This window comes from Periophthalmus magnuspinnatus, chromosome 19 (genome assembly GCF_009829125.3).
Source record: "Periophthalmus magnuspinnatus isolate fPerMag1 chromosome 19, fPerMag1.2.pri, whole genome shotgun sequence".
Taxonomy (NCBI): Eukaryota; Metazoa; Chordata; class Actinopteri; order Gobiiformes; family Gobiidae; genus Periophthalmus; species Periophthalmus magnuspinnatus.
The window spans coordinates 14,033,438-14,057,348 of record NC_047144.1 but is presented as its reverse complement, the minus strand read 5'-3'; the positions used below and the strand labels follow the sequence as shown (position 1 = coordinate 14,057,348).

Genomic DNA, 23,911 nt, shown 5'->3' with positions numbered 1-23,911 from the left:
TGACATCACAAGGTGGAACAGAGCGTTTTGAGGTTTGGAGATGTTACAGACTAATAAAGTGTGACTCAAATATGCGTGAATGAAACGAAACACAACTCCACGTATGTTTTTGAGGACGTAGACACATTCTAACATGCCTCAAAACTCAAAAGAATCAGTTTTGTGTAATACAGGACCTTTAATGGCGCTAGGTTCATTGTCATAGAAGCTTTTTGCACCAGATGCCCTTCCCAGTTGACCTTATCAAAACATCCAGGCTTTGGTATGGAGTTATAATACCCTTTGTGACAGGCAAAACATGGCTGAGAAGAGACACTCCGATCCATTGTTGACACTGATATCAGCGTGTTTAGAGAGGTTAAGATTGTTGTCACGGAAACATATGAAAACGGCGCACGCTCCCCAGAGACCGGTGCCGCCGATGCCATGCGAAATTATCGATTTGGCAGAGAATTTTGTCTAATGCCTTATGTAATCACACGAAAAGAGCTGCCGGCCAAGAAGCAAACGACATTAACTCTGAGAGGGTGAGCGCTTGCGTGTGGACTGGAGTAGGCGGGTGTAATCGCAGACTGATTTCATTTGCTATATTCAATTTTTGATGAAGTTAATGTAATATTTGTATTTCTGTGCCAGCCCAGAGTCGGCGTTGTGGTAACACTGCTGTCCAATTTACCTTAGAGAATGGTTTCTGTCAACTGGGTTTGTAACAGATATGATAGAGGTAAATATTGAAGGAAAAAAGCTGTTTATTTTTGGATGTGCGGTGAATGAGTAACAATGTACCACGGCTTTTATGTGGAGTAGTAGTAGTAGTACTAGCAGCAGAACTATTAAGTACAGGGGTCCCTCGTTTATCGCGGAGGTTATGTTCCAAAAGTAACCCGCAATAGGCAAAATCCGCAAAGTAGTCAGCTTTATATTTTACAATTATTATATATGTTTTAAGGCTGTAAAACCCCTCAGTAGTAGTAGTAGTGATAGTAATAGTACTAGCAGCAGAGATGGCTATGGTAATTGTATGGTAAAAGAGTAGAAACAAAACCATTTATAGTACACACAGTGATACAGCAGTAGTAGTAGTAGTAGTAGTAGTAGTAGTAGTATTAGTAGTATTAGCAGCAGCAGTAGCAGTATTAGTAGTACTTGCAAAATGACTAATGATCAAAATCTATTGGTACAGACCGATACTACTACATTCCAAAGTACTTGTTACAGTTGTGCTTTTGTAGCTCTCTTAGTACAAACATTTTAAGAAGTAATATTGGAGTAGTAGTTGAAGTAGCAGTAGTAGAAATGATTCATGATTAAAATATGGATATGTTGTATGGTAAACAGGGTAGAAATTGTCCCCTGTACACAGTAATACAACTACATTCCGTTTTTGCAGTAGTAGTAGTAGTAGTGGTAGTAGTAGCAGCAGTCGCAGTGTTAGTAGTAGCTGTAGTTTATTACAGTCCTTTAGTAGCTCTCTTAGTACAAACATTTTAAGCAGTAGTAGTAGTAGTAGTAGTAGTAGTAGTAGTAGTAGTAGTAGTAGTAGTAGTAGTAGTAATAGTAGTAATTGCATCCAAGCTGTATTTTAATAACCCTGCAGTTTAATACCCTCTAATTTAACTGAATCTGCTTTCTCTTTTTGTCTCATCCAGGCTACCGTATTTCGTGGGAGGAGTTCAACCGCACCAATACCAGAGTGACCCACTATATGCCAAACGTCACTCTGGAGTACCGGGTAACGGGTCTCACCGCGCTCACCACCTACACCATCGAAGTGGCTGGGATGACCTCCAAAGGGCAGGGTCAGCTGTCATCCTCCACCATCTCCTCTGGGGTGCCCCCCGGTCAGTAACACCACCGGCTACTCACGAGCATGGAGGAAAAAATATGAGGGATTTGTACTAAAGGAGACTGATACACGTCCCTGCAGTACACCCCAGGCCAAATAACGGATTAATGTTTAAATTATATAGAAAGATGTGTGTATTTGTGTGGCCAAAGGTGTAGTAGTAGTAGTAGTAGTAATAGTAGTAATATCAGTAACGGCTTTAGTGGTAGTGATAGTAATAGTAGTAGTAGCAGGACACTTATTGACTACTTGGCTATGGTAACTGCATGGTAAAAGAACATTTATAGTAGAACCAGTGATGCAGTAGCAGTAGTAGTAGTAGTTGTAGTTGTAGTAGTAGTAGTAGTAAAAGTACTATGAGTGGAACTATCAAGTGCTTCATGGCTGTACTACTAAAGACACTACTACTACTACTACTACTAAATACTACTAAAGCACTTTTTCTGGTGGAAGATCTGGCACCAGCTTTTGTCTCCATGGAGATGTTATTACGTGGAATGTTCCACAGTGTGACAACATATCTATCTCAGTATCATATTTTACTGAAGAAACGTAAATAGTCACCTCCGTAAGGATGTGAAAAGTAACTTGCCCTGGTAGTATCACCTACTTGTGTCTATGGCTATTGACAAATTTAATCCCATACTGTGGAACATTCCTGGCAAACCAATAACATCTCCGCCAGAAAAGTTACATAATGCACTTTAAGAATGGTGAGCTCTCATAGTGGTATTGGGAACTGATTAATAATGCAAATCCCTGTGTTCTGGCTGTTTCACTTCATATTCTTGTATTCATGGCTTTCAACTTTCTGTATATTGGCACCATTTTGAGGACTAGGTATTCAAAAATTAGAATATTTTGCTTTTAATTGTTTATCGCCATGGCAACAGTACAATTTCCTGTCTAGAGCTAATATTTTACTTCTACACAGTTTGAGTCTGGCTTGAGTTTTACTGGACTACTGTGTCAACTTGCGCAGTTTTTTGCCTCTGGAACTGATCCTGCCAGCTCACGATGACATTTCCTGGTCTCTTCTTATTCTCCAGAGATATTTTATTCCTCGTGTCTGCTCTAACTTTTCTTCTGTACACCTTGAAGAACCAGACAGTTTTTTTGGACTTTATGTGTCAGCCATCTTGTCTTCTTTCCCATAGCCTTACAACCTATACATATAAACCCACCTTTATTGTCTATAAATCCTGCTCTCCCCACAACATGAACTGAGAAAGTCGGACCTAAGGCCTTTCCGAGCACAAATATTGCTACTTTTTATTCTTTCCTTGTGTGAAAGCGTGGCAACCTTTTCTCAGACTTTCTTTAACTGTAGATTTATTGGGTTTTATTGAACTTTTGCGGGGTGCTTGTAAAAAACGGCCTGTCGTAACCTTGGCTAACCAGGGTGCAAATACAAAAAGAACTTCCCTTTTTTATTAGTAGAGAACTGCGCATATTCAGCACTATCTTTTCCAGTGGAGGGTCCTGCCACTTGCTTGTTTCCATAGTGATCATATTGCTTTGCCTGAAATGTTCCGCAGTATAGTATTAAATGTATCTGTCTTGCGTTTATTAGACTAAAGTTTATTGACAAGATAACTTTAAAGACGCTGTACCTGATTTTTACCACCTTGGTTCCTAAGCGCTTTTCACAACTTTCAGAGGCCAGAATGTCTCTTTAAAGCTAACAACAACTAACATGCTAACAGTGCATTTCCTGTCATAACTGTCTGCTTTATAATTACATGCATTACAGTACACGGCGGTCTCATTTGTACCCTCTAAGAGCTATTACAATATATCTGTATACTGGAATACATAGACTATATAAAGAGGTTGGCTAAGTTAGCGCCCATAGCGTTAAGCTCCAGTCAAATGAAGCTCATCAAGGCTAGCAGTTATAGTTCCATGTTTGGAATCACGACCTCGAGTATCAGAGCAACTAAAGAGCCAATCCAGAGCGAGGCTGTTGGTTTAGCATGGAGTGGGCACTTAGCAACGCTGTCAATCAAACCTGTTGCTAAGGTTAGCGGGCGCAACCTTGGGGGAAAAAGGTCCCTGATTTGTCTGTTATTAATGTTGATATCTTGAATTACGGACACAGTAGCAAAATAAAAATACCGGTGTCTTGTAGAGCGGGTTAATACGAACGTTTTATGACTCACTTTCTTTTTGGAATGTGGTGGCTAGCATGTTAGCTATGCCCTTTAATGCAATATTGTGGAACATTCATGCCAAAGCAATAGCATCTCCATGGAGACAAGAAGATGGTGGACTCCTACTAGAGAATTTACAAAGTGCACCTTTAAACAGCAATTGTTGGAAATTGAATAATGACAATTAAAGCAGAAGTATTTTGCAAAATTGACTTTTCAGAGCTTTTAACCATGTCATAGTTTATAATACTTTCTCCTCACAATGTACTCACCCAAAGTTGTTTTTTGGAGTAATTAGTGCATGTTTGAGCAATCTTTATTCACTTATTTTCAAGACACCATTTTACCGATCAATCCCGTTTTCACCTCCACCGCCATACGCCCACTGCTCTGTATGTCGTTCTCCAATTGTATTTTCTTTATTGGTTTATACGTGTAGAATTCGGCAGCGCTGTGCAGTCATTTTGGTACAAATGAAAAGAAATCTACAGCTCGCTAGCATGATCTGCAGCTATCCACAGTAGGGGCCGACAGTTCCTTGGCTCTTTGTCGTGATCACGTGGACATCACAGTTTTCTAATGCGAAAGTCAACCAAACCTGTTTCTTTTATTAAGCCGTTTTAGATAAATATCGCGATTTAAAAAGTCCAAATTACAACGTAACGATCCACGGGTGCCGTAGATTATAACTATAGAGCGGACACAAGCGCGATACGTCTGCTTTAAAAGTTCTGCGTTTGATTTCTGCCTTCACCTCGGATGATAACTTGTAAATTGTTGTTTAAACCCACATGGCCGTTCAAAACAAGCGCTTAACCATCTCATTTCGCAGCACTGTACAATGGAGGCAGCATTTCCACATTAATTACTACGCTCGAGTCCTGTTTACATCTGTGAAACCTGCAAAATGATAGGGCCGCTACATCGCCAGACTAATTACAGCTATTGTGCTTGGGCCTGCCACTGTACCCAAACAATTTAGCTAAAAGCCACCTACGCTATCAGTCATGCTAATGATTGGGAGCTAGATGTTTAACTACATTATGTACAATCTGCGTTTTGTTATGTTTTGATACCCGCGCAGTTAAGCAGCGGTGTGGAAAACGCGATAGCACCCATGGGAGCCATTAAAGTAAATTGGACAACATACGGAAGCCTCAAACTGACACGGAAAGGATTTATTTTAACTATATCAGGGTACGCTCGAAATATGTAATTTTAAGTTACTATTTACCTTAAGGAGGGATAAAAATGACTGATTGCAGATTTGGGACACACGCGCGAGTCGGGTTGCGTAGAAATATTGGCGCGATCTTGAGGATTGGTTTGGAGTTGGAAGATGCAATTTCCTGGTTTGTGTGTCCTCTGGGATTTTTTTAGAGCGTAATCCCGTTCATTGTTTTTCCAGTGTAAACAGGGAATATCAGATTGAAAGGGATCTTCGGATAACGGCGGAGTAATTGGCATTCAGTGCTTTGTCTCTGCCGGGCTAGCATGTGTAAGCGTCTTTTACTTTGGGAGATAATCTAGTTTTGAATTCTCGAGTGAGCAGCACAAAAGAGTGAAATGAAATGAGATTGTGAGAGTTATTTAAGTGTGTGGTTTGAGTATTAAAGTCTGGGAATGGTGAAAAGTTGTACAAAAATATATTTGTTTAATCTCTTTGTTGGAGTTTTGAATATTACTTTACTGAAATCAGAGGAAAACAGTACTAGAAACAAGACGAGTTTATTTGTAAAGCACAACTGGTACAAAAAGCTATTCAAAGTTTAATCCTGGTTTCCTTTTTTAAGTCCTGGTGTAGTCCTGGTTTAGTCCTGGTTTAGACTTTGTTTATTCCTGGTTTAGTCCTGGTGTAGTCCTGGTGTAGTCCTGGTTTATACTTTGTTTATTCTTGGTTCAGTCCTGGTTTAGTCCTGGTTCAGTCCTGGTTTAGTCCTGGTTCAGTCCTGATTCTGGGCACCATCAGGAGACTGGTCCCAAAAACCAGGACTAAACCACAACTGAACCAGGACTACATCAGGACTAAATCAGGAGGCCGGTCCCTGAAGTCCTCAGAGTGTGAGATGGTTCATGTGGCACTAACATGTGGGAGACTTGTTCACAATACAATAGAAAACAACAATTTCGTTTTTGATTACACAATTTTAGCTTCAAACTGCACAGCATTAGCAAGTATTAATATTACTACTACAAGTATTCTTCCCAACACTGTACAGAAGGGAGGTTTTTGTACTTTCTTTTACTGCTCAATATCGTGTGTTCCCAATTTACTAAATAAAAGTGAACATTTGAGAAAGTATGAACTGGTTGAAACAAACAACTTTAGATACAATTACTGCTCCAATTATACTCCCACTACTACTACTTTTAATATCTTACTATCACTACTATACTACTGTTACTCTAATGCAGTGGTGGATGGAGTACTCAGTGTTTTTATTTAAGTAAAGGTACAGATACAGAGGTAAAAAGTTACTCAAGTAAAAGTATCACATGATAAACTCTACTTAAGTAAAAAAGCAAAAAGTCAAGATATTACCACGAACATGATAAATAATAACCCCTCAAATCATATGAAAAGTACTTTTTACTTTTCAGTCTTGTTCAAAAATGTAGTGAAGTAGAAAGTACAGGTACGTTCTCTCAATGTAGTGAAGTAAAAGTAAAAAGTATCCACGATTAAATGTACAGATACCTAAAAATTCTACTTAAGTACGGTACTTAACTACTTATACTTTGTTACATTCCACCGCAGCTCAAATGTGAGTAGCAGTAGTAGTTGTAAAAACATATATTTGCATTGCCACAATCCCACTTTTATCAGATATTGCTTTATAATGATTACTTTTTAATTATTTTTATAACTTAGTATCCTCTACAAAATTAAAAAAAAAAAAAAAAAATCTGTCTCTGTCCACCTTAAAACACTGATCTTACATGTGCATTATCTGTACCACCACCAGGGAGCGCTGTTGTAAACACATTCCCCTGCAGCCTGTACTAGCCTCATGCTCACTGTACACTTCCACACTTCCATAGCAGAGTGTAACTTTTGTGTCTGTCCCTTGTGTGACTCCAGAGCTGCCCGGGCCACCCACAAACATCGCCGTCTCCAACACGGGCCCTCGCTCCGTCACCCTGCAGTTCAAACCGGGCTACGACGGCAAAACCTCCATCTCACGCTGGCAGGTGGAGGCGCAGGTACTGGATTTGTTGTTTTTCTCATGCAAAGTTACACTACAGTTTGAACTCTGCCACCCTGAAGTTTTTGGTTAAAGTGGATATGACGGGTTTGGCATATGATATGGGTGTTATTTAGTATCTGTGATAAATATGTGCTAGTTTTACATCAGTCAAGTGCCAGTTTGTAGAAAAAAGTTTAAAAGAAAGGTAGAAAAATACAGGAATAGTGTAGTAGTAGTTGTATCTGTTATAAATACTGATCAGATTGGACTGGCACAGAAGTATTTATGGACTAGTAATAACCAAACACGTTTTTCTCAATGTAAAATGTGTGTAAAATGTCTCATGTAAACGAACTAGATTTTTAAAGGTTTTTTCTAAGATGTGAAAATTATCCCTCTTTTAACAGCTCTAATTAACGTAGCAAGACCATCTAGTGTTGAATTCTCGTGTGAGCAGCAGAAAGTGTGAAAAAAATGACATTCTGAGAGCTATGTGTATGGTTTGAGTATTAAAGTCTAAGCATGGTTAAAAGTTGTATTAAATATAGATATAGTATAAATATAAATATATTCATTTAATCTCTTCAGTGTTTTGAATATTACTTTTTGCTGACATCAGAAGTATACAGTACAAATAGTAGTAGTTCTAAAGCAGAATACCTATTGACCTTATTCAGTCCTGCCCACATCCGGTTGTGTGGGAATCCCTTTCGTTTCAATGGAGAATTTGGGAAAGTTTTCACGCTAAAATATCATATAAAGTAGTAAAATGTTCAATGTTTATGTGCAACAATAAGTGAACACTGCACCGATTCTCTGTGAAGCTGTAAAACTGGTCTGTAGTCCGTGTAGAACTTATTTGCTGCCAAGATCAGCAGCTCCGTGCAAAATAATTCAACCTAAATGACGATGGTGGCGTCCAAGGCAACTTCCGGGGTAAGGTGGATACAAATATGTCATCAGTTTCATCTAAAATACAGGAACAATTTAAGCGTATGGCGGTTTAAACTTTAATTAAACCAAATTACGATGTTGTCATGGGTCAAATATTGGCTGTGTCTGAATGTCTTAGCCCATAACCTCTCTTCACTACATAGGCCTTAGACTCTGTAGTGCCTCATTCACAGACCGATTCAGACTCTGGTGTCTGAGGGAAAAAATGTCTGATAAAACTTGATTTCTGTCATAAATACTGATCAGATTGGACTGGCACACAAGTATTTAAATCTCAAAATCTGCACGAAATACTTACACGTTTTTGTCTAGCTGGATCTCAAGTAAACAACCAGATTTTTAAACGTTTTTTCCGAAATATGGAAATGGCTAAGGCTAGCAATTTTATACAGCAGTGGTTTATTCATATTCAGCGAGCCACAGTGCGAAAAAACAGTGCTTCTGTCTGCTTCATTCAGTCGTGTTGTGTGTTAAAAACCTCAGTCATTGTCTGCTGTTGTTTTTCCGACTTTCGCAATGCATTGTGGTCTATATTGACCGGTCTAGTGATCAGCGACGCCCACTACTTTTCAAGGTGCATTGTGGGAAATTTTGAGTGCGCTATTTTTTCACTCCTTGGTCGTTCGGACACCACTAAAAATGGCGTGACTCCTAAATAGTGCGGAATAGTGTGGACATTCAGATACAGTCAGTAACTACAAGTTTTGGCCCTTGTTAGCATTATGGTTGCTAAGTAACAGTAATGACGGTACCTTCACGTATGTCATATCTGCTGCCAGTGTCCAAGTACAGCTGTAAACAACAAAATTTGAAAAACTAGGCAGGATTTTTTTGTAAATTCAAAAAAATGGTCCCTGTGTTTTAGTGAAATGAGAAGTCTGTTGTGTCATATGTACTACTACTACTACTACTGCTTTAACCAAATACAGATGTGTTAATATGTGTTGATATTTTTTGAAGGTGGGAGCGACAGGAGAGAATGACGAATGGGTCATGGTGCACCAGGTTTCAAATGAACCAGATGCCCGATCTTTGGTGGTCCCAGGACTCAACCCTTTCACGTTTTATCGGTAATTATGTGGTTGTCAGTAGAGTTCAGCTCAAAGTCTGACTTGTCCTGGTTTGAGCCCAGTTTCATCTTGATGTAGATTTGGTTTGGTCCTGTTCTAATCCTGGTTTAGCCCTGGTTTAGTCCAGGTAGTTTTGACTTTTTTTTTATTATTAAGATGGTCACATTTTTCTATAGCGCTTTTCCACCTTCAAGGCACTCAAAGCACTTTACAACAAGGAACCACTCACACATTCACACACACAATCATATACAGGGGGCGAGGTGGGTTATGTGTCTTGCCCAAGGACACAACGACAGCATTCATCTGTGTGAGCTAGAATCGCACCGCCAACCTATGGATCAGTGGATCTGACCGCTCAACCAATGATGTTTATGTCGAGAGCAATTTCATAATTTGAGCAAACAGAAATATAACATAAAAAAAAAAACAGCTAGAAAAAAAAATGCAATTCAGTTTTTTCACATGAACAAAATGTATCCCTTTTTAAACAAAGCCAATACATTTGAAGCTTTATTAGATCTCAAAATCTGTGCGAAATACTTACTTAGTTACTTTTTACTCTTAAAGTAATTTTTTAAATGACCACTTTAATACTTTTACTGCAGATTTTTTCATTTAATACTTTTACTTTCAGTATTTTTTGCTCAGGTATCTGTACTTTTACTTAAATTTCAAACCTGAGTACTTCTTCCATCACTCAGCTTTAGTCAGATTAGCTAGAACGCACCCTTACAAATTGCAGTATAAGAGACTGGATAGAGGCAGTTTTAATTGCCCACACAGTATGTTGGTAGTACTAGTATTGCATTAGTATTATTCCCATCCAACACAGAAATTAGCCATGCATTTGTTAGTAACCTAGCATCTCCAAAATCCCAACAAATGAATAAATATGAGACGGTATTTTTGTCTTCATCATCAAAAATCCACTCCATTCAATCCAACAGCAGAAGGACGGGCTCCAACCACTTGCCAGATCTGATTAAAATAAGCAAAAGAAAATTAATGAATGAGAAAATATACAGTTAAAATAGCATTACACTATACACACTATAATTCCAGAGAGCTAACAGCATTTTTCAGCTTCAGCCTACTCATTACTTTTCCAATAAACTGCCAGCTAATATAAAATTGAATGAACAACTTGCTTACACTGCAGCTAGGTGTGTTTCTGCATCGGTTTATCCCAGGAGTGCTTTCATTCCTCCTCTATATTCACTACTTCCTGCGATTCCGACACAAGCATATAATGACGTGATTATTTTTACAGCAAGCGAAGGACTTTTTATCTTGTAGCCGGGCGCTTGTTTTCCCTAATCAGATTCAAGATAGCCAATTAACATCGCACTAAAAGCTAGCTCCCTCTAGACCGATGCCAAGAGACTGCAACTTGTACATTTCATGAAATCATTGTAGTCGGATTTATTCTTATAAGCTGTACACGTTCATCGTAGTATTCATATCCCGTGCTATGATCGTAGTTCAAACCCCATAAGCTCCGTGTAAGCACTTCTTAGTCTGCACATTTTGTTTTCGAGAAATTTTCCAGCATATGTTCGTCCCTGTGTTGTTGTAGATTCCGGATGCGTCAGGTGAATATCGTGGGAGGCAGTCTTCCGAGTCAACCTTCCAGGAAAATCCAGACGCTCCCAGCCCCTCCAGACATGGCTCCCGCGAATGTGACACTGAGAACGGCCAGTGAGACGAGTCTGTGGCTGCGTTGGATGGTAAGAATATATGTTTACAAATGTATGGGAACTAAAGGTGCACTTTGTAACTTTTCAGGTGTGGGCTATGGCTTGTTTCCATGGAGATGTTAAGATTTTGCTTAGAATACTGAACGATATCGTATTAAACTTTTCTATCTCGATCTATTTTTACCATAAGCTGTGTTTCCTCTTCATAGATCTGACCTGTAACTTGGCCCGGTGGCATCACTTGGTTGTCTTTATGGAGATAGATGTTTAATGCCATACTGCGTAACATTCCAGGCAAAGAAATAACTTCGCTGATGTATTCTACAGCAACTCAAACCTTAGTTGCTCTTTGACTATCTGATATAAAAGTGGTAGCCGGTCTACAACCTCACAGACCACACTCATATACAGACAAACTGTGGGTGAAGTGTCTTGCCCAAGGACACAAGGTCAATCTGGACTGGTCAGAGCTGGAATCGAACCACCAGACATCTAGTCTAGTTATAGAACAACAACTCCACCCCCTGCCACTGTTACCTCATAGTATAAATGATGTGGAAATGAAAGTTAACACTGAGAGAGTTGGCATGGGTGAATGTGTATTGTAGTGTTTGAATAAAATGTGTTGCGAAAAGTAGGCTTATACAACCACATTTGTGACGGTAGAAACTTTAGCACTAAACCTTGGACTGTATATATAAATGGACATAGCTAACCTGCTAAGGAAGTGAACATGTGCGCGCTTGTGGCTCCAGTTCACTTTCCATTGAAAAACTGTCACCCCTTTTTCCATAACTTCTGCTGTCAGACTCGTCATTTTGGTCTTAAAATGTTCGTATTTAAGACCAAAATAACAGACAGACGTGATCCTGGTATTTTTTATTTCGCTATTTCGCCCGTAAATCAAGATATGAACACTAATAACAGACAAATCAGGCGCCTTCTTTCCCCGAGGTCACTCCCACTAGCGTTAGCAACAGGTTTGATTGACAGCGTTGCTAAGTGCCCGCTCTATGCTAAATCAGTGATGCGGGTGGGAATGGGTGTTACCTTCAACAGCCTGGCTCCAAATTGGCTATATGCACATATTAGCAAGAAGCTTAATAAGACAGGCCCACTTTAAACTAAAACGGATTACTGCAAGTTTAATTATAATTCATGTGATGTCGTCTATATTTATGTGTGGTCCAAACTGTCGTAGGAGTTTTACACGTTGAATACAATCCCCACAGCAAGAATAGCATCATTGTGGGTGAGTGATAGGTTGGGAATGCCAAAGTTTGGACAGATTTTGGAGTAATTTTGGTTTAATTTTATGCCAACATATTTTAATTCATCACATTTTCCACAGACAACTGCTTTTGTGACATCAACAAATGACAAATGACTGTGGGAGCCCCAGTGTGAAATTGGTAACATATGTCAGAGCGAAAATAGCTCATCTCATGCCATTCGTCGTAACACCACGTGAATCTGGGGTTTACAGTATTTGAGTCACTGCATATTTTACATTCAAATATTCACTATTTACTATTCACATTCATTTACAAGTTACAAGACAGCAGCTAAACGACAGGCTTTAAATAAGTGTAAATAAGCCCCTCTCACTCTTACTGAGGGGGTATTGTACTTCTGTGGGGTATTAAAGAGGGGGTACTGTACTTCTGTGGGGTATTAAAGAGGGGGTACTGTACTTCTATGGGGTATTAAAGAGGGGGTACTGTACTTCTGTGGGGTATTAAAGAGGGGGTACTGTACTTCTGTGGGGTATTAAAGAGGGGGTACTGTACTTCTGTTGGGTATTAAAGAGGGGGTACTGTACTTCTATGGGGTATTAAAGAGGGGGTACTGTACTTCTATGGGGTATTAAAGAGGGGGTACTGTACTTCTATGGGGTATTAAAGAGTGGGTACTGTACTTCTGTGGGGTATTACAGAGGGCATACTGTTCTTCCGTGGGTTAATAAAGAGCCTCCTCTTTAATATCCCATATTTTTATTCTATGGGGTATGAAAGAGAGGGTATTTTACTCCTATGGGGTATTAAAGAGAGGGTATTTTACTCCTATGGGGTATTAAAGAGGGGGGTATTGTACAAAGGAAAAGAATATTTTACTTCTGTGGGCTAGTAAAGAGGGAGTATTTTACTTATATGCAGTGTTAAAGAGGATAGAGGGGTCCCATTCTTGGCCAGGGCAAAAGCCATTTTTATCACAAAAACAGACAGGGATATCAGAGCCGGTATTTTACTTCTATGGGGTATTAAAGAGGGGGTATTTACTTCTATGGGGTATTAAAGAGGGGGTATTTACTTTTATGGGGTATTAAAGACGGGGTATTTACTTTTATGGGGTATTAAAAAGGGGGTTTTGTGCTTCTATGGGGTATTAAAGAGGGGGTATTTACTTCTATGGGGTATTACTTCTAAGTAAGGTATTTACTTCTATGGGGTATTAAAGGGAGGGTATTGTACTTTTATAGGGCATTAAAGAGGAGGAATTAAAGAGAGGTATTTTACTTCTATGGGGTATTAAAGAGGCGGTATTAAAGTAGGGGTATTGTACTTCTATGGGGCATTAAAGAGAGGGGTATTGTACGTCTATGGGGTATTAAAGAGGAGGAATTAAAGAGAGGTATTTTACTTCTATGGGGTATTAAAGAGAGGGGTATTGTACTTGTATGGGGTATTAAAGTGGTGGTATTTTACTTCTATGTGGTATGAAAGAGGAGTATTTATCTATTTATTTGTTGAGAAACATGTCCCTACTTTGTATGTTGTCGTTAGATTTTATATAGTTATATAAGTTATGGAAGATTGACTTGTGTTGGCTATTCTGTATAAAATCTATAATAAACTGCCTCCTATTTGATGTTATTTTGTATTTTTGTCTATGCATCATTCTTTTAACTTTCCAAATCTGAAATAAACATTGATTGGTTTGTTTGATCATATTTCCACAGCCTTTGCCTGAATGGGAGTACAATGGAAACCCGGAGCTGGTGGGGTACAGGATCCAATACTCGCGGTCGGGGTCGTCGGGTCGCGCTCTGACCCACGTGATCGCCGACCGTTTGGAGAGAGAGTTTACCATCGAAGACCTGGAGGAGTGGACCGAGTACGAGGTCAGAGTTCAAGCCATCAACGGCATCGGGACGGGCCCATGGAGCCAGCCGGTCAGGGGCAGAACCAGGGAGTCGGGTGAGTCACGGCTTTACCCTTTACCTTTTAATTCTGTTACAATCCTAGTGTAAATCTTGTGTGTTTTGGAGTCGCGGGTTAAGATATTAATTACTTACGAAGCTTGAATCCTTATTAATAAACTTTTTTTTACTAAATCTTTGTTCAAACATGTTGAGGTAGCAGAATTTTGGGAAGATCTGTATTACAAAATATGAATACACAAATAAAACAACCAAAATCTAAACTTACAGCAAATAAAATGGTTCAAAAATACAATAAAATACAATCAAAGTACTTCCAATACCATTACTTCTAACTGTACTTAAAGTGCTTTACATCAAGCAACCACTTACCCATTCACATACAGTGTCTTGCCCAAGGACACAACGACAGTAAACATCTTTGGGAGCTAGAATTGCACCGCCAACCTGACCGCTCAATCGATGAATTTTTTAGGTCGAGAACGGGATTTGAATCGCCAAACTTCTGATCAATGGGCAAACACTTTACCAACTAAGCTGCTGTCGCCCCCATATAAATATACATTCAGAATACTTAAGTAATTCTGCTACTTTTATACTTTTTTTTGTCATACTAGGTCAAAAATAGATTTGAGTTTATACCCAAAAACACCCTATAGTTTTATACTGTTGTAAATCACTTCAAACCATCCTCAACCATGTATATCCCACTTGAGCGAACGCCATCCTTGAAACAAACATTTATAACTGAGGCGTTACAAATCCCCACACTCCAACACCTGAAGTACAGCCAAAAGTACTTTCACAGATTCACAAAGTTTAAAAAAACACCTTATTACTTCCTAACACCTTGATCCGCCTGAATTATTACTCATATCATTTAGACGGCCCATATGTTTTATTCATGACTGTGAGGACCTTCGCCGTCGCTTTGCTGACTCTATTTCAACAACCCATTTTTTTCCCCCTTGGTGCCAGACGCTGCGAGTAGCAAGGAATGGAAGCAGTGAGGAAATTAGGAACACATGGATACGAAAGTTTGAATTCCAAGATGTTTTTTTTCCTTATTCGCTGCAGAAAGAGCCCGGGCAAAGAAAGGGTCTATTCTTAAGCCATTTTTATCACAAAACCAGACAGGGACATTAGATACTACGCACACAAACTCGGGTACTATAGCAGATGGTAGATATGGTATAACAAATATAAAAGGGTAGGTGGGTAGAAATGGGGAATGAAAGGGTTATTTAAAGGCGCACTGAGTAACTTTATGATCAAGGGTACGCCCATAGACTGTATAAAGAAGCTCATCGAGGCTAGCAGTTATAGGGGCCGAGTTGGAGCCAAGTTCCATATTTAGAATTCCGACCGCGATTATCATAGCAACCAAAGAGCCAATCCGGAGTGAGGCTGGTGAAGATAACACTCCTTCCCGCCCGCTCTATGTGCTCTGTGTGGGTGCTTGGTAACACTGTCAATTAAACTTGTTGCTAACGCTAGCGGGAGCAATCTCGAGGAAAGAAGGCGCTTGATTTGTGTATTGTTGATGTTCATATCTTGATTTACGGGGCCAGGATCATGTAGAACGGGTTAATACGAACATTTTAAGACCAAAATGACGAGTCTGACAGCAGCAGTTATAGAGAGAGGGGCCACAGTTTTTCAATAGAAAGTGAGTTGGAGCCAGAGTCGATAGTTTATATATACGGTCTCTGGGTTACTTGTTTTTGTGGAGATGTTACAGCTTAGCCTAAAGTGTTTCATAATGTGGCAGTGAACGTACCTACCTAATACTTCCACGTATACTACTTCAATGTATCAATGGAGATTCATATGTTTAACGCTCTACAGTGGAACATTCTAGGAAAACGATCTGAGTAAAGACAAGCAGGTGGCATATACCCTCCAACGGAAATGTTACACAGTGTGCCTTCGAAGTGACGTCTTTGTGGCTAACTTATGACAAACTTCTGCACAATAGCACTGAATTAATTAAACCAACTTCTAAAAATCTGTTAATGAACTTGACACCTTTTGTTAACAGACTTGAGGATGTTGTGTAAATGATCTCATCCTATAATAAGATAAGTACTTAGAAGTAGCAGTAGTAGGGGTGTGTGGACTAAAATAGAAGTTTAACACCTTGTTTCTTAGCAAACAAAGAAGTTAAATCTGTCAACTGGACAAATCTTGTAGGAGTGAAGACGTTTCGCTGCTCATCCAAGCCGCTTCTTCAGTTCTGATCAGAATGCTGGTGGGAACTGCCTTTAAATCTATCTGAGGGGAGGGGCTAACCTCACTGAAACTGTAAACAGCTATTGTTTCCAGTTTCAGACAGCAAAGAGCAGACATATTTTGACTTCAAGAGCTGCTTTTATAATTTATTTGTACTGGGGCAAGGCAAATTTTGAGTACAGGACCTTTAACTATTCACAAAATGCTGTCTTTTTCTACAGGTTAATATACTCACCATACCATTGGAGCAAAAATTGAAAAATTAGCTGGATCGGGTATCAGTTCCATGGTATCGGTTAAGTTGATATCCTGGTTAACTTGGTTTACTTAAAGAGCCCACATAACGCCCGTTAATTGAATGTAATAGGACTATTTACAGGCAGATTTTGGCCTGGAATGTCTGATAATGTTTGATCTTTAATTCATACGAAGCTGTTCAGTCGAGATAACAGTTACGTAACACAGTTGGATCTCTTGTGTAATGAGACAACTGAGTTTTAAGGAAACAAGTGATGGCACTTTCAGTCTCTACACTGGTTTCGGTTAATATCGATATCAGTATCAGAACTGAAAAAGCTGGATTGATACCTCTCTGTTACCTTGAGGCTTACTCTAACATGCATTTTAAGGTTTGTATGATGGGTTTTGTTGAATTACTTCTACTTCTACATTTTAAAGTTATTGCCTTGTTCTCGCGTTTCACTTTAAAGACCACACAAACAAAAACACGCCATATGAAATCATAACACATCTCATCTTTGTTTACCAGTCCCCTCCTGTGGTCCGACCAACGTCTCTGCCTTTGCCACCACATCGAGCAGCATCCTGGTGCGGTGGTTTGAAGTCCCCGAACCCGATAGAAACGGCCTTATCCTGGGCTATAAGGTCTGTGTCAGAAGCGGACTCTGTTTCATCCACAACTTTTAATCATTCTCGGAGATGTGTTCCTGTTGCGGTTTTCCTTTGGAGTTGACTGCGGTATGTGCTTCCTTTTCCAGGTGGTGTACAAAGAGAAGGATGCAGATAACGGCGTACATTTCTGGACAGTGGAAGGAAACGCCACCCACAGTGTACAGCTCACCGGCCTCGGAAAATACGTGCTCTACGAGATACAGGTTCAAGCTTTTACGCGGATTGGAGATGGACGACCGAGCTCCCCTCCCATACTAGAGCGGACACTGGATGATGGTAGGAGAATATTAGGCATCTGTAGTTTACTTAAAGAGCCCATATTACGCAATTTCCTTATCTATGTTGGTGTTTCCTCATCAAAAACATATCGGGAGTTGTGTTTTGTTTCATTCACACATGTTAAACACACAAATATTATATATTTCAGTAAAGACTTCTCTTTCCACCTTGTACAGGAAGTGCTCAACTGTGTTTTTAAGCTCCATACACCTTCACTAGAATCATTTGGATCATTTCAGTCATGGAATTGCTAATCTCTACTGAACTAAAGGTAAAAGATAGCTGTTCATTTGAAAACGTCCACTTCATGACATCACAAGGTGGAACAGAGCATTTTGCGCTTTGGAGATGTAACAGACTAATAATAAAGTGTTACTCAAACATGTGTGAATGAAACAAAACACAACTCCACGTATGTTTTTGAGGAGGTAACAGCATTATAACATGGCTTAAAACTCACAAGAGGCATTTAGCGTAATATAGGACCTTTAAGTTCTTTTTGGATACTTTTTACTTTTACTTCACTACAACTGAGAGCATCTATCTGTACTTTCACCTCTACTACATTTTGAACAGAAATGAAAAGTAAGTAAAAGTATTGTTATTATAGTTTGAAACCTGCTGAAAAGGCTGCGGGTTTATTTTTAACACGTTCATAATTTGATCAAACAAAAATATACAAATAAAAACAGTTGGGAAGTTTTCTGTTAAAATTCAACACAAATCTTTATGAAAATCAATATATTTGACGCTTTATTAGATTTGAAAATCAGCTTCTACTTTTTATATTTTGTAGATGGTTTAAATCTATTCTTGTCTTAGCATATATATGTTTATGCATGAAATACTTCTATAATGACAAACCTGCTGATGCTTTCATAACAGGCTCTGACATTACTTGCAGTTGATTGCCTGCTGCTGTACCCGCCTTGTAATCACGATTCCCATTATTTGATTAGCTAAAACTCTTCGACATTGCATTTTTGTTTCCATTGCTAACTGCTAAAACTCCATACCGCAAAACACACTAAAAAGTTCTTTGCTACAACTTCATGACTTAACCATCATCCCTGCTCTCCCTCAGTGCCTGGGCCTCCGGTGGGGATCCTGTTTCCCGAAGTGCGGACCACTTCAGTACGTCTCATTTGGCAGTCCCCGTCACAACCCAATGGCATTATTCTAGGTATGCAGCTTCCACAGTCTTTTACTACGGTTTTATATTCTTAGAAGAAGTGTTGGGCTCTTAAACCTCTCATGCTTGAATACTTAAAGGCTCTCTTATTGGCTTTAATACAGCCCTTGGCCCATAGGTGCAATTTGAGACGATTTACGAGTACGGGTGACATTATGAGGTCAGTCTTGGTTTAAACCACGGTTGGTGCGTTCATGGATTTTTATATGGCAGATATACTGTAAATTACGCTGCAGCTATTTTAAACTTTTAAATATTTAACAATTATAGCCACATAGCACCTTGAGAATGCCTGATTTTTAATCTGAGAAGCTAAGCAGGGTTGGACCTGGTTAGTACTTGGATGGGAGACCGCTGAGAATAACAAGTGCTGTATTAGGGCAGCAGCGGGTCCAGTGTAGTGTCCTTAAGCAAGACACTTCACCCACATTGTCCTGTTTGAACATGGGGTGTGCGTGAGAGACAGAGGGGCCGATGGCGCAGATTGGCAGCCTCACTTCTGTCAGTCTGCTCCAGGGCAGCTGTGGCGACAATAGTAGATTAGTATTACTTCTATAAACAATTACATCATTTCAATATAAAATGCTGAAAACACAATAATAATAATAATAGTAGTAGTAGTAGTAGTAGTTGTTGTTGTTGTTGTTGTTATCATCATCATAATAATAATAAGAACAAGAGGATGAAAAAGTGGAGGAGATAGATGAAGAAGAACAAGAGGATGATGAAGAAGAAGACCAAGAAGATGAAGAAGTAGAGAGAAGAAGAAGACGAGGAGGAAGAGAAAGAGAGAAAAGAAGAGAAAAAAGAAGAGAAAAAATAGTGGATGAAGAAGAACAAGAAGAGATAGAACAAGTAGAGGATGAACAAGAAGATGAAGAAGAGGAGGAAGAGACAGAAGAATAAGACGCACAATAAGAAGAAGAGGAGGAAGAGGAAGAAAAAGTGGAGGAGGTAGAAGATGAAGAAGAAGAAGCGGAAGAACAAGGACAAGAAGAGGAGGATGAAAAAGTGGATGAGACGAACCAGAACAAGATGATGAAGAACAACAAGGAAATGAAGAAGAAGAGAGAAGAAGAGGAGGAGGAAGAGGAAAAAAGTGGAGGAAATAAATGATGAAGAACAATAAGAAGAGGAAGAATAAGAAGATGAAGAAGAAGAAGAGGAAGAATAAGTGGAGGATAAAGAAAAACAAGAACAAGAAGGAGAAAAAGGAGGAGGAAGAGGGAAAAAAGTGGAGGAGAAAGATGATGAAGAACAACAAGAACATGAAGAAGAGGAAGAGACAGAAGAGGAACAAGAAGAAGAAGAGGAAGAAAAAGTGGAGGAGATAGAAGAAGAAGAAAAAAGTAGAAAAGGACGAATAATAACAATACAAATAAGAATAATGATTGACCTAACTAATAATGAACTCACACATATTCTGTACTTCACACAGCTCTATAATGACTTCCTGTTTGTGTCCCTCAGCCTATCAGATCACCTACCACCTGAACTCCACCCACAGTAATGGAGCCACGGTGGATGTCCTGAACCCGAGCGCTCGCCAGTACACCGTCACGAGCCTCAAACCCGAGTCCGTCTACGTGTTCAGGATCACGGCCCAAACTCGGAAAGGCTGGGGGGAGTCTGCAGAGGCCCTGGTGGTCACTACTGAGAAGAGAGGTAATACTATTAATAACTATGAGGTTATTAATAGACATCATGAGCTTCCACGTTCTTGGGTTTTGTAAAGTTTTGTATTCGTTTTGATTTTCACTTTATTTATATGTAAAAAATCACACTAGCCGAGACCGCCAATCTAAGTACAAAGTGTAACAAGTATATTTTATTATATGTGCACCTTTTTTTTAACTATTGTGACATATTCATGGGTTTCAGTTTTCTGTTTTTAGGCGCCATTTTGAGGACTTAACATCTTGTTTTGAATTCACCAATTTGAAACCCATGGATACTGTACCACGGATAAGTTTAAATCAGACTTGTTACACAAAATGGAGCTTTTTCAGAGCTTTAACGATTTTATAGTTGTTTCCTCTTCTCATTTACCCTCTTGAAGTTGTTTTTAGAGTGACTTGTGCATGTTTAATCATTAATTTTCAAGACACCATATTGCCAATCAACACTCGTTCTCACCACCACTGACATATGGTTTAACATGTGCAAATTATAACATCCAGGGGTGTCGTAGATGATAACTGTACGGCAGACACAAGCACAATATGTCCTCTTTAAGACCAGGTCAGGGCATTGAAACTTTACCACTGAGAGCTCATCCTTCCATCCTTCCCAATACCTATAGTTTAAATATTCTCTGTTTGTACTTTTCTCCCTAAACTTTCTTTAAAACTTGCTTCAGACTTTTGCGCAGTACTTTATCCCAATCTACCCATGCATAGTTGTTTACACACAGTTGATGACGCACACAGGTGGCAGATCTGAATCAAACATCTGTAGTCTCCACTGCTCTTAGTTCATTTTCGAGAACAATCTGATATACGCAAATGTATTTCTAAGCAGCCTCTTTGCCCCCCGGGTGTTTATCAGTAACACTCAGGTGCCGTTGCGCGAAAGAATCAATCCATCTGCCTCCCCCGAAGCCACGTTCAAAATCGTTTATTTGGCAACTTCCATTTTTCTTTAGCTACTTTCCATTCATCAAGATCACTTTTCTGTCCACGATACATAGCCTATATGCAAATGCAAGCCAAAAGGTGCAGGTTTGCATTCTGGTCTTTTAGTCAGTGTAAATAATCTCATACCAAACACTCGATTTTGCGTTCAGAAGTGTTTATAGTGGGCCTTCTATCTCTTCTTCTTCGCCCGTCTTTAATTTCTTTCTTTTTTCTTTTTTTTCTACCCATTTTTATTTGCATTCACTGAATTGTTTGATCTCGTGGCGTCCCGCTGTTCTCATTTTTCATTTCGCTCTTATCCGACCTCCGTTACCCAGAGTTCACCTTGTTTCTATTTAAAATTCTTCATAGGTGGGTAGAGAAAGTCAAATATGTACATAAGCACGTAGAGTACAGCTTTATATTACTGCCACTGTTTAAAAAGAAAATGGCAGAAATAATCTTCACTAATTATTTTTTGGGGTTGTTTTATACATGTTCTGGTTTGGTCCAGTATGAGACCAGTTTAGTCCAGATGGAGACTTGGTTTGGTCTTGTTCTAGTCTCAATTTAGTCCCAGTTTAGTCCTAATTTTGATGAGGTGTGTATGCAAGTTTGACCACCCACCCAAAGTTATGACTTGTTTCTTACTTTTTCTCTTAGATTTAAGTATTTTTCATGTTTCAGCTGCTTCCTGTTACATGCAACTTTTTAAGGACTTTCAAAACACATTCACAGTTAGAATATTTTGTTTTAAATTGCCAATCACTATGGCAACTGTCTTAATTTTTCATTGTCATCTTCCTCATCTTCTGAAACCCATGGATACCAATTGTCCTACGCACTTATGTATCGATGTACCTAAGTTTTACAATTTACCGTTTCTCTGACTCAAGTACAAGTACAAATCACTTCAATAAGATCACTCATTATTTGAATTATTATTTAATTACATGTATTAAACTCATTCCTCTGCCTCTCCCCTCCCCTCGTTAGCCCGCCCCCAGCCCGCCAGTCGCCCCACGGTGCCCCAAAAGGACGTCTCGGCTCGACAGGTGCTGCTGACCTGGGAGCCTGGCAGTGATGGTCTGTCCCCTGTCCGATACTACACCGTCCAGCTCCGAGAACTGCCCGAGCACAACTGGACTGTCCACTCCGCCTCGGTCAACCATGAAGCCTCCTCCTACATAGTCACAAAGTAAGTTATGTTAAAATGATGTTGCATTCTGTCCATGTCTCTGTAATCCCTGTCCATGTTCAGTCCTTACATAATCCTAGTCTAGACTGGGTTTACTGGTTTAGCCCTAGCCATGGACTGTGTGTATAAATGGACACAGCTAACCTGCTAGCCACTGCATTTCAAATAGGAACTGAGCACGATCACGCTTCCAGATCCATTGACTCTGGCTCCAATTCACTTTCTATTTAAAAACTGTCGCCCCTCTCTCTCTATAACTGCCGCTGTCAGGCTCGTCATTTTGGTCTACATGACCCTGGTATTTTTATTTTGCTATTTTGTCCATAAACATTAATAACAGACAATTCAGGCACCTTCTTTACCCCTGGTAGCTTCACTCCTGGTAGCTTTAGCAACAGGTTTGATTGACTGTGTTGCTAAGCTGTGTAGAGGGGAAGAGGCATTACCTTCAACAACCTCGCTCCGGATTGGCTCTTTGGTTGCTACGCTGTTGGATTTCCAAATGTGGAACTCTGCTCCAAATTGGCACCTATAACTGCTCTAGCCTCGATGAGCTTCATTTGATTGAAGCTGAACGTTATGGGTGACATCACACTCACTTAGTCCACTTCTTTATACAGTTTATGGGAACAACATCTGAGCTGTATTTTGTTTGTAGTAATTTTGTATGTGCTCTTCTCAGGCTGAAGCCGTTCACATCTTACCAGTTCAGAATCAAAGCCACCAATGACATTGGAGACAGTGAATACAGCGAGGAGAGTGACGCCATCACGACTCTGCAGGATGGTAAGTGAACACACGTAGTAAAAAATAATACTGATTGATAATGATAATGATACTAATGATAATGCTGATTGTTTGTTATTAGGCAAAAAGTGAACACAGTATAAGTTAAGAGAAGTATTAATTAAGGTATTTAGTTCAGTTGATAGTGCTCATCCTCTGATCCAAAGGTTGGTGGTTTAAATCCAGCTCCTGAAATAAACATTGTTGGTATAGTGGGGTTAGATCCACTGACCATCCCAGTTGCCAGAGATGAATGGTGTTGTTCCTTGGGCAAGACACTTAATCCATGTCTGTGTTTCTTTTGTTCTTAAACACATCTTGTTACACACATCATTGCATCAACATTTTTCTAAATATCTTCCCTGAAAATACTGCAATTGTTGTGTTATTTGGACAACTTGACCCAGATTACCTCCGCGCCCAGGGCTATCTCGCTTCTGTGGTTTACCTTTAGCTCCGCAGCTCAGAACGTGGGTATTCGGCGCCCCCTCTCTCCTGGGAGGACACGGCTCTTTGTTCGCGTTGCTGCTGGCTCGTCCAAAGGTGATGTCATGTGATCACCATCTGCTGTTGCCGTGATACAAGACCCTAAAACCTTTTGGCAAATCCGAGTCTTCTACCCACCG

General features: G+C 39.6%; 1 protein-coding gene across 1 annotated transcript in view; it reads left to right on the top strand.

Annotated features, from left to right (window-relative positions):
* sdk2b (sidekick cell adhesion molecule 2b) overlaps positions 1 to 23,911 on the top strand; it is a 599,022-nt gene that overhangs the window by 517,985 nt on the left and 57,126 nt on the right. Inside the window, exons 21-31 of the mRNA XM_055229370.1 lie at positions 1,650 to 1,841; positions 7,082 to 7,203; positions 9,102 to 9,211; positions 10,791 to 10,941; positions 13,871 to 14,108; positions 17,073 to 17,188; positions 17,302 to 17,491; positions 18,579 to 18,677; positions 20,157 to 20,351; positions 22,298 to 22,499; positions 23,182 to 23,285. Of these exons, the coding sequence (XP_055085345.1) occupies positions 1,650 to 1,841; positions 7,082 to 7,203; positions 9,102 to 9,211; positions 10,791 to 10,941; positions 13,871 to 14,108; positions 17,073 to 17,188; positions 17,302 to 17,491; positions 18,579 to 18,677; positions 20,157 to 20,351; positions 22,298 to 22,499; positions 23,182 to 23,285 (1,719 nt within the window). The remainder of the gene's footprint in view (positions 1 to 1,649; positions 1,842 to 7,081; positions 7,204 to 9,101; positions 9,212 to 10,790; positions 10,942 to 13,870; positions 14,109 to 17,072; positions 17,189 to 17,301; positions 17,492 to 18,578; positions 18,678 to 20,156; positions 20,352 to 22,297; positions 22,500 to 23,181; positions 23,286 to 23,911) is intronic.